The following is a 19017-nucleotide window of genomic DNA, read 5'->3' on the forward strand; positions in this document are numbered from 1 at the left end:
TATAATCCAAACAACTGACCACACAACACAGAGGAAAGAAAACATTTTCTCACAGTTCTAGAGATGTCGGGGGTCCCAACCTGCCAAGGGTTACACTGGCAGAGCTCGGAACATGGCAGCCAGGGTTGGGGGAGAGAGGGGGAGAAAGAGAGGGAGAGAGAGAGGGAGAGGGAGAGAGAGGGAGGAGGGAGGGAGGGGGTACAGGAGAGAGCCAGCAAGCAAGGAGATTCCAGGACAAGCAGGGACCCTGAGGCCACACCCTCAGGGGCCCCCCTCCTCCAGCCACACTCACCTGCCTAGGTTACCTTCCAATAAATCTACTAAAGTGGATTTATCAACTGATGCGATTCTAACCAGCACAATTCAAATACATCAACTCTAAACATCAATACATGAACTCTTTCAAGAGACATTCTAGACCTAACAATAACATCTTTCTTTTTTGTTTCTTTTTGTTGTACTGGGGATTAAACCCAGGATGTTTTTCCCCTGAGCTACACCCCCAACCCTACTTTATTTCTTATTTTGAAACAGGGTCTTACTATGTTACTACGCACTTGCTGTGAAGTCCTCCTCTGGTCTCAGCCTCCCAAGTCCTACAATTACACGCATCTGCCACCATGCCCGACTGTTTTTTCCTCATTTTTATGTGGATACCAATAGCTAAAAGGGAAAGGATACTTATCTATAGCGGAAGAGACAACATTTCTCACATCTGACCAAAAATAGAATGTGAGGAAGCAGAATAATATCTGAAACTGGGGGAAATTCTGTCTTGTATTTGCTAATTTGACCTTCTCCTCAACTCTTTCTTCATAAAACTTCCCATGGTAACGTTTTAAGTGGGCCTAAAAGATAGTTCTGACTCATTCTAAGAGAATGTTGAGATGCTGGAAAACGGTGGAACTACAATGATTGATCTCTCAAGGAAGACATAAATAATTGAAGAGCACATTATTCCTCGTGTCTAGGCTCTTCTCGTTCTCTTTTGGTGCATCATCGGTGACTCAGTTTGAGTCAGACATCCAACAACTGAGCAAGAGAATCAATCCAGATCCAGCGGGTGGCGATGACACATAGGTTGATCATCAGCAAATTAAAGGTCGCAGGCCAGTATCCAAGCCCTCTAAGGCAACGCGTGTTTATCATCTCTTTCATGTCTCTGAGGAAAGCTTTCATAGTCTACATGAAGTGATGGGACAGCTGGTAACACTGGAAGCCAGCAATAAAAATGTCGCTCAGATCCTAAGCCTCCCCCCACCCCCGTCACAACATCCAGGATGGAAAGGCAAGACCGAAGCACCAACTTTACCACCCCTGTACCTGAGACAATGCTGCGTGTCCCCCAGTTTCCCTTCTGACACACAGCTAGATTGCTGTATCCATGTCCTAACTGCAGTTAGGGTGACTGACTGAGTTCTGACCCACAGAACAAGGGTTAAAATGATACACATCCCTTTCAGGCCTGATCTCTAAAATCTAAGATAAGATCCTCCATACAATCTCTCTTCCTTCATCACCCACCAGACAAAGAGGACCCTGAAGAAGACTCCAAGGCCTTGGACGATGATAGAGCCACTGAGTGACCACACAGAGCAAAGCTCTCTCAGCCCAGTCCACACTAGACGACGATAGACATCAGCGACAAATGTCACAGCCCAGTGCTCTTTGTTACAGCAGCTAACGTTGATCACTCAGATGAATACAACTTGTCTGTCCATGACCTCACTGTGGGGCATAATTAATCTGCCCCTTCTATGCCTACCTATGTCATTGCCGATGCAATCGATTATCAAGCAGATTCCGAGGGGCTTGCTCTGCATCTTGTATCTGTCCTCGGATATGTGCTGGGGGAAAAAAGGCAGAGATTATTAAAGACTGGTTGCTGCTCTGTCCCCACAAACCCCACTCCTATGCCATCTCTTCGTTTGGATTTCCTTCAGTATCCCCTTGGCAGGTGAGCCACTTTGTAGATATAGCCTAAAGTCATCACACCTGACATTTTCCATTAATATAAAACATTTCCTCTATTAGGGTAATGTGTTTAAGAAAAAACAGCTATTTCAATTTTTACTTTTTTTTTATGGTACTGGGGATTGAACCCAGGGGCATTCTACCACTAAGCTATATACTCCCCAGCCCTTTTTAATTTTTATTTTGAAGTGGGGTCTAGCCAAGTTGTTGATTCTGGCCTTAAACTTGTGATCCTCCTGTCTCAGCATCTCAAGTACTGGGATTCCAGGAGTGAACCACCATACCTGGATCAGTTTTCACTTAATTTAAATGAAAACTATAGTCTCTACATGTGTCATAGCTCTGCAGAATAAAGACGATTTGAAGCACAGAGATGGATCATATGTCTCCACAGTAACTTAAAGTAGAAACAAGTGACATCTTTTTAAACCAATACAAATGGAGACCTTCCATTCATTGCCTCTTCTGAAGGAAGAAAAGGCTCACCCCAAGAAAAAAGCCAAAGCAAGCCACTGGCTTCTGTGTGTAGTGTCACCGCCTACTCACGCGCTGAGCAATCGCTCAGCTGAGACGAGAGGTGCCACTATAAAATTTCTCTAATGCTTGCCGGGCGTGGAGGCACACGCTTGTAATCCCCGCGCTTGGGAGGCAGAGACAGGAGGATCACGCAGGTTCGAAGCCAGCCGCGCGGCTGGCTTAGGAGACCCTGTTTCCAAATAAAAATGTAAAAATAGGTCTGGGAGTGTAGCCCGGAGGTAGAAGGGCTTCCAGGAACCCCAGTACCACCAAATAATAATAATAATAATAATAATAATAATAATAATAATAATAAATTTCTCTAATGCCATCCACTTGAACATTTTTCTCTTTGCTACATTCAAGGTTCTTTGGAAAACCAGTTCTCAGAAGAACAATACTCAGGGTGTTCCACTGTTGCAAAGAATTCTTTACAGACAGGTTTGTTTGTTTTTTTTAAAAAAGAAGTCTGTGTTCTCTGCAGATACTGTGCATACAAATACAATGCCAAATCAGATCCTTTATTCTGTACCCACGGCAAAGAAGCTCCTGATTCCTGAACAGATGTCTTCACTGGTTCTCCTGGGGGAAGAGAGAGAAATCATTTTTACAAAGCGTTAGGAGAACTAAAGCCACCCCCATGCTGGCTGCGTTTCTTTATCTCACAACTGTTCTCTTTGCCTGTTTTCTTCAACTGTCTCTTTCTCCAGCTATAATCAGCCCCAAATCCAACCTCAAACTGAAAAACTTGGCTCATAACTCAAGTGTCCGTGCTACACAAGGACTGGGTGGAAAAACTGCTTAACGAGCACACGGAAGAAGCTGTCCTTTCCTTCTGTGGGGAAGGCAGTGGCCAGCACGTTTTTAACCCAATAAGAGGAATTCAGTTATCTCATTGCACAATAATATTAGTAGCTTTTTTGCACATCCTGAAACAGCCAGCAAGACCTAAAGGAAGCAGCCTTGCAAAGTGCAGACAAGAGAACACTTACATGTGTTTGCTACTTATAGAACAGATGGCAAATGGTTTCATAGTCTAGTGATATTGGGAGGTCATTAAATAAAATGTCAATAAAGGATAGTGAGCCTGGCAAATGTAGATAAGCTTAGAGCAAATTTTCCTAGACAAAATGACACAGCCCATATTGGTGAAGGAACCATTAGTTCTGAAGCCATTAGGGGCTGGTCAAACCCTAACTCCATCACTGTCAAGCTCTGTGAAAGGGATTTCCTTCTCTAAGGGCCTTCTTAGTCTCTAAGCTAAATTACTTATATCTATCTTACAAGACTGTTGCAAAATAAGAAATCAGGTCTAAAGATAAGCAAAGAAAATTCTAGTATTAAGGTTTGGAGGAAATGTGCACTTTGAAATGTTAATACTATGTAAGTCAAAATAGGACAACTGGCAATATCCTCTAAGCCACCATTCTCCTATTAGAAGTTTTAAGGACATAATAGTCTATGAATTCAAACATGTATATCAAAGATATTTACCATGGTGGTGTATACCTGTAATCCTAGCTGTTTTGGGGAGGCTGAGACAGGAGGACTGCTGGTTCAAGGACAATCTCGGCAATGTAGCAAGACTCTCAGAAACCTAGCAAGACTCTGTTTCAAAACAAACAAAAAAATTAAAAAGGGGCTGGTGATGTAAGCTCAAAGGTGGAACATCCCTGGGTCCAACCCCCAGTACTACCAAAAAAAATGTATAATGGTGATTCCATGTTATTTTTATTATTTATCTATTTTTGGTACTGGGGATTGAATTTGGGGCATTCTATCTCTGTGCTACATCCCCTGCCCTTTTTTATTTTTTGATTTGAAACAGGATCTCGCTATGTTGCTGAGACTGGCCTCAAACTTGAGATCCTTCTGTCTCAGCCTCTGAAGTACTGGGATTACGAGCATGTGCCACTAGGCCCTGCAGATTGCAAATATTACATGCATATTTGACTTCCATACAGTTGGCTTTCCATTTCTATGGGTGCTGTGTCTGTGGCATCAACTAAAGGATGAAAAATATTAGGGAAAAACCCCTGCAACTGTACAGAACATGCACAAGCAATGTTTTCTTATCATTGTTTTCTAAACAATTTAGTAAAAACTATTTACATGGCATTTACCTTCTATTAGGTATCTATATGTAATCTAGAGATGACTTAAAGTATAGGACAAGATGTGCATAGGTTATATGCATATATTATACTATTCTATAAAAGGGACTTGAGTATCCACAGATGGTCCTGGAACCAATCCCTCAAAGTTAGCAAGGGACAATTGTATATTATGCTTAAATCTAAGAGTCTAGAGGTACATGAATCAAACATTAACAGTGGCTATCTCCATTTAGAATTAAGAGGAAATTTTACCTTATTTTTTTTTTTTTTCAGGTCTGGGGATGGAACCCAGGGGCATTCGACCTCCGAGCTACAGCCCCTGCCCTATCTTTTATTCTTTATTTTGAAACCGTGTCTGAGTTGCAGGGGGCCTCACTAAGTAGCTGAGGCTGGCCGCAAACTGCAATCCTCCGGTCTCAGCCTCCCGAATACTGGGATTACAAGCGTGCGCTACCATGCCCGGATGACTTTACTATTTTTTAATGTTTATTTTTGGCACTAGGATTGAACCCAGGAGAATTCTGCCTCCAAGCTATACCCCCTAGCTTTTATTTTTACTTTTGAAACAGTCTCACTAAGTTGCTGAGAGTGTCACTAAGTTGCCAAGTCTGGCTTCAAACTTGGGGTCCTCCTGTCTCAGAGCCTCCGGAGTGCCCGCATCACAGGCACACACACCGCCACACCTGGCTCATTGCTTTAACAAAACAAACAAATGAGAGGGGAAAAAAACTCCACAAAATCATCTATATGATATGCCTATCCCAGCTGAAATCCTTCAGCAAGAGCTTAATAAATTGTAGTCACTGCCATCACCGTGATCTTTCATTAAGGTCTATTGGGAGTCAAATCAATAGGGGCACTTGGTTTGGTTATTTTAAACTTCTATTAGACTAAGACTAACTTACCAGATGCTTTTTTCTTTTATGAGCACATAAACCAAGTCCAGGCAAAAGCGGGCAAGTAGCTCTCCTAAGCAGAGAACCTCTCATGTCTCACCTGTGTAATTATGACCAGTCTGTGACCAGGGAGCCCCCCGGGAAGAATACTATTTATTTATAATTCCTCGGCACGTCTACCAGGTCTCCTATCTCCCCTCCAGAATGCTGATTCCAACCACCTCATCAGAAACATGAAGTTGCCACAAGAATCAATTTGCTTCTCTACAGCCTTTGCTGGAGAGCAGAATATAGGTCGAGTTGCAGGCGTGAGCCGCACCATATGGCCAATTTGGCCAAAATGCCTCTCAGTTTCCAGGTGCACACACAGCATGTTGGCTGAGTCACAAAGCACTGGCAAGATGCCTGCCATGCAAAGGATGCTTCCATCAGCTGCCACCCACTCAAAACGCCCAGGATCCCTCGGCGCGCAGAGGACAAATTGCAAGGAGTGCGGCCCTCCACGGAGGCCCATCTGTGGACCAGCACCCGGCTGCTTCATCAGTGCAAGACCAAGGCTACACCCTCGCTTCAGGGAGGCCTAAAACAAGCGAAAGAACCGACTATTCAAAAATGATGTTATGGAGCTAGGTGCACTGGCACACGCCTGTAATCCCAGAGACTCGGGAGGCAGAGGCAGGAAGATCACAAAGGCCAGCATGAATAACTTAGTGAGATGCTATCTCAAAACAGATAATTAAAAATGGCTGTGGATATACCTTAGTGGGAGAACACTTGCCTAGCATGTGTAAGGCCCTAAATTGAATCCATAGTAAACACACACACACACACACACACACACACACACACACACACACCACATACACAGAAGCATGCACACACGCTATGGAATCAAGTGCTGATGTTTAAGAGAACAAACCCCATATGGTTTAGGACCAGTTTCTTTGCGTTTTGGTGTGTGGTTGTGTGTGTGTGTGTGTGTGTGTGTGTGTGTGTGTGTGTTAATGGGGATTGAACCCAGGGACATTCTATCTCTGAGATATACCCCCAGCCCTATTTTATTTTTTTATTTTGAAACAGGATCCCACTAAATTACTAAGGGCCTCACTAAGTTGCGGCAACTGGTCTTGAACCTGAGATCCTCCTGTCTCAGCCTCCCAAGTACTGGGATTACAGATATGCACCACCACACCCAGCTGAAGTGACCAGGTTTTTTTTTTTTTCTTTTTTGGTGGTACTGGGGTTCCTGGAAGCCCTTCTACCTCCGGGCTACACTCCCAGACCTATTTTTTACATTTTTATTTGGAAACAGGGTCTCCTAAACCAGCGCGCACGGCTGGCTTCGAATCTACGCTTTCCTCCTGTCTCTGCCTCCCAAGCGCAAGGATTACAAGCGTGTGCCACCATGCCCGGCTGACCAGGTTTTTTTTAACTGCACGTTTTTTCTTTCTTCTTAGGGAAGGAGAATGTCTTCTGTAGGGTATTCAGATTTATTAAACGGGCTATAAAACAATAACCTGTTAATGATTCTTTTCACTACTGCTGGATATTTGGTTTTACATGGCTTATTATCATATCTGGATTAGTGTTTACTAAGGCCTGGTTATAGCGCCATTTCAACATAAATGTCCCATAGCCAAGACCATGCCTTTGATGGAGTAAGATGGTATACTTAACTCTGGTTAATAAAGATGCCAGAGAATCCATTTTAAGAGTTAACTCTTCTTGAGAGCATAATTAGAATAGGTAGATAAAGGAAACTGCCAACTCTAAAAATGCAACATTTTGTACTTGAATTATCAAACATTTATAACGAACGAATAGGAAGAAAAATAGTCTTACTTGGAAGGTGTGCCACAAGTCCTTTTCCCGTACATCTCCCATTCTGGTGCTTCAAATAGAAAGAAAAAGGTCACTCTGTAAGTGAGGGCACACTATATTACACCTCCATTAGCTCCGCAAACCCTTGTTATGTAGTCAAAGAACAAGGCAACTTTTAAAAAAGAATGATGAAACTGTAAATATGCCAAACTAGCATATTAAAATAATTCAAAATAGCTCAATAAAACCAGATGTTATAGTACTGTGTAGTTGCTATAATATCTCAACTTAGAATAAGCTATTGGAGCCGGGCATGGTGGCGCACGCTTGTGATCCCAGCATCTGGAAGGCTGAGACAGGAGGATCACGGTTCACAGACAGCCTCAGCTACTTAGTGAGGCCCTCTGCAACTCAGTGAGACCCTGCTTCAAAATAAAGAATAAAAAACAGTTGGGCGTACGGCTCAGAGGTCAAATGCCCCTGGGTTCCATCCCCAGTACAGAAAGGAAAATAAAAAAAAAAAGCTGTTGGAATGTATGAATGACCTTTAACATAGGGGCAAAGTCCACTGTGGGTAGGAGTACACATCTGTCCACGCCAGACACACCTGCCTATGAGTCATGCTGTCAGTTAATAGGTATGTAACCCTCAGCAAGTGTAACTTCTCTCTGTTTCTGCATCTGTAAATGAGGATGATGATAATAGTACCTACCTTTTAGATTTTTGTAACAATTAAATACACATAAGCAGTTTGTACAGTGCTGAGTACAGGAAAGTACTGAATATATCCAATGATGGCTTTTCTATAACTGCTTAGTTCCATGTAAGCCACATGTGGGCCTGATTCTTGATAGTTAAGAATTCTTGACAAACCACCTCTGAGGGATAGGGTGGGATTAATCTGAGAATAAGTGATTAAACCAACTCTTTCTCTTTGGATGTGGCAGGTCCTATGTAAGGTCTACATATCACACACTGTCAACCATCTGATACACATAGCTGTCTACCACTGATCTACACTCATAGCCCTATTTTATTTTTTTATTTTGTAACAGGGTCTCCTTAAGTTGTTGAGGGCCTTGCAAAGTTGCTGAGGCTGGCCTCAAACCTGCAATTCTGCTATCTCAGCCTCTCAAGTACTGGGATTACAGGCATGCACCATCACACCTGGCTCAAATAGGTCCCTGAAAATATTCTAGCCTTAAGAGAGAAGTATACTATCTGTTAGGCTGTATCTGTAGCTAAATCTGTGTGTCTAAATTAAAGACATTTAAGTTGCTTTTTTTTTTCAAAATAATCTATGACTTTGCCAAAGGCTGATCATATTAGATAGAAATTGGTCCCCCATATGGATGTATATTCACTTTTACATACCACCAAAGAAATCAAAGCTAGACTTTAAAAGCATTATATTGTAGAATCATACAGGTGTGTGTGTGTGTGTGTGTGTGTGTTACTGAGAACTGGACCCAGGGGCATTCTACCTCCAAGCTACACCTACAGTCCTATTTTTTATTTTTATATTGAAATAGGGTTTCACTAGATTGATAAGAGTCTTGCTACTTGCTAAGTCTGTCCTCAAACATTTTATCCTCTTGCCTTAGCCTCCCAAGTACTAGGATTTCAATCATGTGCCACTCCGCCCAGGTACAACTATTTTTTTTTTTTTTTTTTTTTGGTGGTACTAAGGTTCCTGGAAACCCTTCTACCTCCAGCCTACACTACCAGACCTATTTTTATACTTTTTTTTAAATTTAGAAACAGGGTCTCTTAAGCCAGCACGCTGGCTTCAAACCTGCAGGATCCTCCAGTCTCTGCCTCCCAAGTGCGGGGAGTACAAGCATGTGCGCCACCACGCCCAGCCCAGGTACAACTTTTTTATTCTATAATATCCTTGTGCTCTGGTTAATGCCATTGGAATTTTTGAAACATTCTCACAGTCTTATATTGAGTTAACATCTAGGTATTTAGCTCCTAAATCTTCTAAGAAAGTTACCAAATACATATGTCATAATGTCTGCTTACTAACTGAATGAATGATACAGGTCACGTATTAAATATATCAAGTTGAAGCCGGGCATGGTGGTGCACACTTGTAATCCCCGTGCTTGGGAGGCGGAGACTGGAGGATTGCGCAGGTTCGAAGCCAGCCTCAGCTACTGAGGCTCTCAGCAACTTAGTGAGACCTTGTTTCCAAATAAAGTATAAAATAGGTCTGGGAGTGTATCCCAGAGGTAGAAAGTCCCTGGATTCCATCCCCAGTACCACCAAAAAATAAAAATAAATAAATATATCAAGTTTAAGGAGAAAGGGATACACAGAGTACAGTGGTTCTCAACAGGCTACATGGGCAGTGAATATATTTATAACCATTTACAAAACAGAAACTCAATAGTACAAATACTAGGATTGTAACTAAGAGTGGCAGTATCACTTATATTAGATAAGACAATTGCAGAAGACATCTCAAAACATCTGCACCTGAATCCTAAATCTGCTTTGCCACATGATTTTGCAGCAGAGACTAAGGACACAAATGAAAGCTATGTTTAAGGTATGTCACGACTGTAGTTTATTAGAGATACCACAGGGCAGCAGGAGGAGCGTGGACTGGGCCCATTCTGCTAGTTGGTAGAGGTGTGCAATCATTTACTGTTCTTACCTAAGTTTTCTTATTTTATTCAATGAATAGGTGGGACAGTGCTATCCTTGGCATTTACTTTAGCTCTGAAATTCTGTTGCTCACTGGTATTTCTTTTTTTGGGGGGGAGGGTCTGGGGATGGAACCCAGGGGCATTTGACCTCTGAGCTACACCCACTGTCCTATTTTTTATTCTTTATTTTGAAACTGGGTCTCACTGGGTTGCAGAGGGCCTCTCTAAGTAGCTGAGGCTGTCCGCGAACTGCGATCCTCAGGTCTCAGCCTCCCGAATGCTGGGATTACTAGCGTGCGCCACCACGCCCAGCTTCACTGGTATTTCTTAAGGCTCAAAGTCTCCCAGAAACTACTTATATGATAGGAGTAGTTAATGTTTTCATCACCTACTTTCATGAAAGTGTTTGTAATTTAACTATGAAACTGCACTCTGGCTTAAGTCCTCACTACAGAATTCACATAACTTTATAATGAGGCCAAGATAAGATTATATACACCAACATTCTTCTCAAGATAAAAGATCCACCAAAGAACAACTCTGATGATACCTGTAGAACTTTAAGTGACTGTGTGATATTTATGTTCATGAACCAAAAAAACCTTTTATCACTTAATAACAAAAAAATTTTGTTAAAATATTAAGATAATTTCAGTTAAAAAAAAAACAAATGCACTGAGAGGTAGATACAAATATTTATTTTTCAGTACTGCCAATAGCAACAAAATACTGGAAATAGTTTTCAAGAATTTTTAGATCAGTACAATGGGCACAGTATGCTACCATTTGAACTGAAGAAAGAATGGAATGTATATACATGAACTATCTTTAGATGGTTACAGAAGAAGCTAGTTGACAGAGGATACCGCTTGAGAAAGGAGCTTGGGGACAATATCACAGAGTAAGTAGAACATTTAATGCCTTTTTTAATATATTTGAATATTTTCACAGGAATTTCCTCTTTTACTATAAAATCCTCTTTTATTTACATAGTAAAGTTTTCAAAGGCACAAATAAACAATGAAAAATGTCCAATTGTACACATAAACCCAGAGGTTATCACTCATGGAAGAGACTAGAAGGAAACATCCCAAAATAGTAACAGTGGTTGTTTCTGAGGAGTGAGATATAGGTGATTTATTTTCTTCTTTGTATATTTCTCTGCGTTCTTCAAATAAACAACTTTGTAATCATAAATTGTTATACAATTTTTTAAACAAATACACATTTCTATCACAATTTTTTTTTTCGATACTGGGGATGGAACCCGGGACATTCTACCTCTGAGTTACACCCCCAGCTCTATTTCAAACAGAGTCTCACTGAGTTGCAAAGGGCCTCACTAAGTAGTAGCTGAGGCTCTCCTCGAACTGCGAGCCTCCTGTCTCAGCCTCCCAAATGCCTTCCCGGCTCATCTCATCTGAAAATCTTTTCAGATACTAAAAATATATCTGTTATTATTAAGGTCTGAAACAGTTTCACGCTGTCACTCCATATGTTGGCTGCAGACTCACCCTTAAGCCATAGGAAGGAACTTTGAGAGTCAAGTCTGGAGGAGAGGCTTCTATAGAATTCACATAATTTCTTTCCGCTCCTTGAGCTATAAGAGCAGAAGAGAGGTACTGAGTTAAGATTTATAAATTATTATCTGATGAATCTTCCACAATGGATCAGTCCAAGGTCAATCAGCATTCTTTCAACATACCCAAAACTTTCCAGCCACCCAACTGATTTCAAAATATTAAATCAGATGACCCTTCTACCAAACACCAAGAATGGACTAAAAACATCACTCCTGTTCTGGACTGTTTATCAGTCATGTAGAATATGAGAGGGTAGAGGCATGTTCTGTAGATCAGTGGGTCTTATCCAGGCCCTATGATGTCAATGAATGGCAAACACAGGTGTGAGGCTAAAATACAACAGGGTTATGTGGCATAAGGGGAAAAAAACTGCTGTGAATCTGGCTCCCTTTATCAAGGGAGAAATCAAAGACGCCCTTTGCCATGAGGAGCTCTGGTGAAGCTCGGGACATGTGCAGGGCTGGAACGGGACCTCGGTGACACCACCCAGAGCTGGATGGGGAATCACCAGGCCAGATACTGGAGCCAGGCAGTAGGGTTCAGTATATACTGAGAAGCCCTCAAGAGCTTTGCCAGCCATGGAAACAGAGGTACAGACTGTTCCTGAAAGGCTGGAAGGATAAGTATGGCTTAGCGGCATTTTTCAGGGAGCTGAGATCCTGTGGGGTGAGCATGGGGAAATGGAGTCAGCAGCTCTGGGATGGGAGGATATAAAGGATGTGATCTCTAGCCCTGATGAGAGGTGGCTGCGGACACTGAGGTTCCCTTCTCTCTACTCAGCCAACAAAGAATCTTTATCAACTGTGCCCACTATACACAGATGCTTGCTTTGGACACTAAGAGGCCCGAAGTCTTCTTACCAGACTGCTTGTACTTCTGGATTTTTTTCTTCAGGTCTATCCTGTGGATGTTCTTTAGGCATTTTTCTAGTAAATCCAATTGATCTGGAGCAAGCAGGTCTAGTTTCTCCAATTCAATCATCAGATCCAAGAAACTCTTAGAAAACCAACAACAAAAAATAAATGTCAGTGGAGCTGTCAAATAAGCTCCCAAGCAAACCCAAGCCATGCAATTTAGAATACGAGAGTGGGACAAAATGAGCCCTTCTGGTGACCTTCAGTGGTCCTCATCCAGACATCTCTGTCCTGAGCAAATTGCCCTCCTGAATTTTACTCAAAATGTTGTGGTGGTAAGTCCTTGGGTGAGCAGCCTATTCCTAGATTGGGGATAGAAACATGAGACATTTTGTGTCATTAAGAAGAACCATGAAGCCGGGCATGGTGGCGCACACTTGTAATCTCCGCACTCGGGAGGCGGAGACCAAAGGACCAAGGTTCGCGGACAGCCTTAGCTATTTAGCGAGGCCCTTCGCAATTCAGTGAGACCCTGTTTCAAAAATAAAAAGACTAAAAAAATAGGGCTGGGGTGAGCTCAGAGGTACAATGTCCCTGGGTTCCATCCCTGGTACCTCAAAAAAAAAAAAAAAAAAAAAAAAAGAAGAAGTACCATGAAGGAGCAGGCCTAAAAGTAAAATTCTCTTGAAGTCATTCTCTTCCCCAAATGATAAGGCTGGTGTTAAACTCACGACTCTAAGGACTTCCCCAAGAAGAGGAAACAAAAAGAAAGCTGGGGGAAATGTTTTATGGGGGAAAAAAGCACCTAGCAATAATATTTATTTATTTATTTATTTATTTATTTATATTAAAATGTTCTCATCAGTGCTAGCCATTGCAGCTCATTCTGACTCATGGGGCTATGGAGAGACAAAATTATACAAGGTTTAGGTACTTCCTTATTCATTTACCTTGATCCACAGGGATTATGAAAGAACTACATTTCAGAAACAGCCATTGCTTTGGGTTTTATTTCTTTTGTGTTTAACTTTTGCATGTGTAGTACTGAGGGTGGAACTCAGGGGTATTCTACCTCCAAGCTACACCCCTACCCCTATTTTTTACTTTTTATTTTGAAACAGAGTCTCACTAAGTAGATGAGGCTGTCTGCAAACCGCAATCCTCCTGTCTCAGCCTTTCAAATGCTGGGATTACAAGGGTGCGCCACCACACCCAGCTAAGTTTTCAATTTTTTTTTTCGGTACTGGGGTTGAAATTCAGGGGTATTCAACCTCTGAGCTACACCCTCAGTCCAATTTATTATTCTTTATTTTGAAACAGGGTCTCACTAAATTGTAGAGGGCCTCACTAAGTAGCAGAAGCAGGCCATGAACCTGGATCCTCCTGTCCCAACCTCCCTAGTACTAGATTAAGCATGTGACACCATGCTGCAGGCTCTGTGTTTAACATTTGATTACTGAAGTGCTATCTTTATTTTTAAAAATAACAAACATAATTACATATATATAAACGATGAGAGAGAAGTTGATCAAGGGAAACCAAAAAGACTTCTATCTTTCATTTTCCTCCTCATTCTGTATCTGATGTAGAAACATGCAGTCACTCTATATTTCCAGGTTTCAGAAAAGGAACTATGATCATTAAGAAACATGAGAAGAATCTCAGGCAATGACTAGCCAGAGTCCTTAGAGACAGTTTACCCATCTGAAGGACCTCTTCTCACAGACTAGAGATGCAGGCTCTTCTAGGTCTATCCATATGTCAGCAGTACCGGGTGGGCCTCAATGGAATTCAAATGGTGACATCCCTTCACCTCTACCTGGTCTTCAATCCTTAACCTCTAGTTAGCCATTTCCCAGGTAGATCAGTCACAAGGCCCTTCTCCCAGGTGGTCTCCACAGGCGGCCTCATGACCCCAGGCTGACAGCTGAAGGCACATGATGAGAGTGGGCTGGCATTTCCCGCCTGACTCTACTCACATAAGCAGATGGGATTTCCTAACCCAGTCACGTGATCTGTTCAGTCAGGGAAAGAACCAGGCAGAAGCCAGGCCTATGCGTTTTCCAGATATAAGGTGTGTAAAACCCAAGGATAAAAAGAACACCCATGGCCACACCAGAAAATCACACCCCCCTGCCTTTCTCACCTCAGAAACCAATTCTCTTCCCATCAGTGTTATTTGTATTTTTAAATATGCTTTTACCGGTGTATTGTAATTATGCACCATAATGAAGTATACAGTGACAGGAACACATGCACACAGCACTTGCTGTGTCTCCCTCAGGGCCCCCCCCCTCCTCTTACATGTCATTGACATTGGTATTGATAATTTTATATCTGTACATAGCATTATTTAAAATGTTACCTTCATTATGTCTCTAACTCCCTGATTCCCTCCTCTCAACACCCCCCATCACTGGGTTGGAGTCTATTCCTTTATCTGAGGTCTCTTATCAATTCTCTCTAGCTTCCACATATGGGAGAACACATACAATTATTTGCTTTCTGAGACTGGTTAATCTCACTCAGCATAATATTCTCTAGTCCCATCCATTTTCCTGCCAGTGATATAATTTTGTTCTTATTTGTTTATTTATTTATTTATTTGGGGGATACTGGGGATGGAACCTAGGGGCCTTCTACCTCTGGGCTACACCCACAGAGCTTTTTTCTTTAATATTTTATTTGGAAACAGGGTCTCACTTAAGTTGCAAAAGGGCCTCACAAGTTGTTGAGGCTTGGCTTCATACCTGTGATCCTCCTGTCTTGGCCTCCCAAGTACTGGGATTACAAACATGTGCCACCATGCCTGGCTTCCATTAGGTGTATATACCTCAATTTTGTGATCCATTTTCATTTGTTGATGGACACCTGGGCTGATTTGATGTTTTTGTTTGTTTGTTTGTTTGTTTTCTGTTTGTTTTCTTATCTTTTTTGCATTACTGGAGATGGAACCCAGGGGCATTCTACCTCCAAGCCGCACCCCGAACCCTATTTTTTATTCTTTATTTTGAAACAGGGTGTCACTGAGTTGCAAAGGGCCTCACTGAGTAGCTGAGGTTGCCCGAAAACTGCGGTCCTCCCGTCTCAGCCTCCCAAATGCTGGGATTACAAGCGTGCACCACCACGCCCGGCTGGATGTTATTTTTAAAAAGCCACTTCTGATGTCTGACTCCCATCGACACAGTTGCAGGTCTGCTTTATTCCTTTCCACACTAAAAGAGCATCACACACACCACACACCACACACACACACACACACACACACACACACACACACACACACATCCACACACAACTTCTGAGAGGCTCTTGGGAACGTGAACAAAAAGCAGAAAACTCACCTGATCCTTGGATACCTTGCCTCGGCCTGTGTAATCCTTCATGAGGAAAATTAATGAGGAGACATCAGACTTATCCAGATCCTCACCAATCTCCATCAGCAGCACCCTGTAAACCAGACAAGCTGCTTTAGTAAACTCAGATGAGTCCAACAGTCCCTGCCTCCCAATACTTGACTGAAAGACTAATTCTTGCCCCCAGGTTAAGCGTGTCCCCATGGTCCTCCTGTCAGCCGGAGTAGTTGGGATGACAGGCATGTACCACCAAGCCCGGCTTCCTCTGTTTTCAATAGGACATGGACCCTCCCTTTTCAACTAACAATACTGAAAACAACTCAAAGAATGGGAGCCTCCTTGAGAAATCCCCTGGCTTCCCCACAAGTTACAGCGTAATGAATTAAGAATCCAAATGATATCCGGGCGTGGCGGCACACTCTTGTAATCCCAGCATTTGGGAGGCTGAGATAGGAGAATCACAGTTCTAGGACAGCCTCAGCTACTACTTAGTGAGGCCCTTTGGAACTCAGTGAGACCCTGTTTCAAAACAGAGTATAAAAAATAGGGCTGGGGGTGTAGCTCGGAGGTTGAATGCCCCTGGGTTCCATCCCCAGACCCGCAAAAAAAAATAAAAAATAAGAATCCAAATGACTACCATGAAAGGCAGAAATAGAATTGAAGGTGGCCATCTCCTCCATCTGACAAGCTCCCAGGTGATGATGATCCAGGGACCATACTTTGAGCCACCAGATTCTAAAACAAAGAAACACCTTGTATATCCTGGCCCATGTTTGAATCCAAAGGGTAAAAGGCATCTGCCTCATGGGGACTCTGCCCAGGGATGTCTCAGTCTAGAAAGCCCGGCCTGACTCAACCACCTCTTTCCAGGTGGAGCTGCAAGTCACATATTACCAAGTGCTCACATTACTAACATTATTACCATGACATTGGCATTGCTGTTTAGAAGACCATTCTCCTAGTTAGAGTCCCAGGTTCCCAGGGAAGGGAGATTCTTCATTTTGTCCTAGAGCTTGACAGAACACCTGGCACATGCTGCTACACATGGAAGCTTGCTGAACAGATGGATGAAGAGCCCGATACCCCCGCCTCTCTTCCAGAGGGTCTGCTGCACCGTCTCCACTCAGCAGAGCAAGGAAATAGCAAGAGAGTACTCTAGCCTAGTCTCCAAAACCCAGTCAGGGCCTCCCAAAAGTATAAAGAAGATGAATGACATTTTATAATGGTTGGACACACAGACGATCAAGAATAACAACAATCGCCCCTTACATCCCACAGAGTGCAGTTTTTAAAAAAGCACTTCACAGAAGCCAGGTGCACTGACATATGCCTGTAATCCCAGCTACTCAGGAGGCTGAAGCAAGCGGATGGAAAGCTGAAAGCCAGCCTGGATAACTTGGTGAGACCCTGACTCAAATTTTAAAAAAAGAGCTGAGAGATATAGTTTAGTGAAAGAGAACCCTTGGGTTCAATCCCCAGTACCTTCCCAAAAAAGTACTTCCTATGGTAAATGATCACAACTGCTGTTCACAACAACCTTATGAAGTTGGGTGCGTTATTCTTCACTTTACAAGGAGAAAAACAAAGACCCAACCAAGGTCAGTGACTGACTCATTCTGTATGACCTGTAACAGGTAGGCCCAAAGCTTGGAACAGGCCTTCCAACTCAACTCAGATACTTCCCACAGCGTACACAGCTTTCAGCTCTCTGTGGCATAGTTCTTAATAATGCACACCATCTCCAAGTACACACTGATCAATAGAACAAAAGGCTGGTGGTGGCCTGGAGAAAAAAGCAACAGCAGCTTAGGAGCAAGTGCTCTTCTTCTCTCCCAGAAAGCTCGGTCTTTCTGGTGAGTTCTGTGCCCCTAGGAACCTTTGAGACACACCATGTGAGCAGGAGGAACAACTCAAAGGCGGTCTGAATTTAAGGGCACTTCAGGGAGTGCGAGGAGCTCGGGGGTGGTCAGTCTTTGAAGAGATGCTCGATTTGGAGTTTCCAGAGCCTTTGAGGGCAGAACCACAGGAAGGAAACTTGGCCCTCAGAGGCAGGACTCACAGGGATTGAGAAAGGAAGATTACTATCTGACTTGTTATTTCCTTTCTTAGTACCGGAAATTGCCAAAGACTGACATATAGAAAACCATCTGGCAAACACCACGGCAGCCCTCCCACTGTCAGAAGCTGGCAAGAATGATTAGCGCTTAGCTGTTCCTGTCGTTCTTCTTTTCTTATCATTCTATCGGTCAGGCAAAGGCACACCATCTGTCCCTTTTACTTTCACTATGACCTTGATCGTCTATCCAGTTTCTAGTAAGGGTGTCTTAAGAATCCAAAAAGCTCAGAGAAATAAAGTGATGTCAGGTGGCACTGGATCAGAGGAGAAAGAAAGTGATTTGGCTGTCCTCGTTTCTACTCCTCAGCAGAGTCTAGACCACCTCCCCACTCCCCCACCGGCCCAGCCTGCAGGAGAGCTGATAAATTACCTATAGTCAGAAACCAGGTGCGGGAGCTTGCGCAGCTGGGCCTCCACGGCTCCTCTGTCCATCTTCAAGATCCGCTTGAGCAGGTCAAACCGCCTCACTCTGTAGAGCAGTTCAGCCAAATCCACAGCAGACAGCTTATCTCTCTTTCTTAAAACATCTAAAAGGTCCCTGACAGTAAGTGGAGCCACGTTTGCACACATAGCCGCGTCTGTACATGGAGCCGTGTCTGCAACAATATCACGGCATAAAAACAGCAGCATCTCCTTCTCATCTTCATCCAGCGCCTCTTCCACCTGATGGAGGACCTCCGCAGACAGCGGGCACAGCGCCATCCTGAGGAACTGCAGTGCTAAAGCTCCAATCCACTCAACAGAGAGCCAGGGCGCCACCAAATTCATCGCTGAGGGCTTTCTTCATTTCCTTCAGTGTCCTTCCAGTGGAAGAGTTCTGTGGTTAGAGCGGTATTGTTATTTTTTAATCCTCTTATCAAAGTAACTTATGCTTCGGATTCCTAGGCTCGTCCTTTCTTGCTGTTCTCTAACCTAGTCGATTCAATTCAGATTTTTAAGCCTACAGAGAGGAATCCTCAGTCGACAAAACCCAAGACCAAGACTAGCCCAAAAGCCAAGAGACACAGAGAATAAGACCTAAATATTAAAGGAAATGAAATCAAAAACAAAAATTATCTCCAAAAAATCCCGCATGGCTTATGAGAATTTAGTAGAGTGTAAAACAGGGTCAGGGGAACTCATGAGAAAGA

At 43.0% G+C, this 19017-nt stretch overlaps 1 protein-coding gene across 1 annotated transcript in view; it reads right to left on the bottom strand.

The window, feature by feature from the left end:
- CFLAR (CASP8 and FADD like apoptosis regulator) overlaps positions 1-18589 on the bottom strand; it is a gene marked incomplete at both ends in the record, with an annotated part of 33223 nt that extends 14634 nt beyond the window's left edge. Inside the window, 7 exons of the mRNA XM_080689351.1 lie at positions 1766-1847; positions 3023-3072; positions 5684-6083; positions 11493-11578; positions 12422-12557; positions 15760-15865; positions 18258-18589. Coding sequence (XP_080545477.1) covers positions 1766-1847; positions 3023-3072; positions 5684-6083; positions 11493-11578; positions 12422-12557; positions 15760-15865; positions 18258-18589 — 1192 coding nt within the window. The remainder of the gene's footprint in view (positions 1-1765; positions 1848-3022; positions 3073-5683; positions 6084-11492; positions 11579-12421; positions 12558-15759; positions 15866-18257) is intronic.
- Between the last annotated feature and the right edge of the window lie 428 nt (positions 18590-19017).

This window comes from Muscardinus avellanarius (genome assembly GCF_963383645.1).
Source record: "Muscardinus avellanarius genome assembly, chromosome: 2".
NCBI classification, from domain to species: domain Eukaryota; kingdom Metazoa; phylum Chordata; class Mammalia; order Rodentia; family Gliridae; genus Muscardinus; species Muscardinus avellanarius.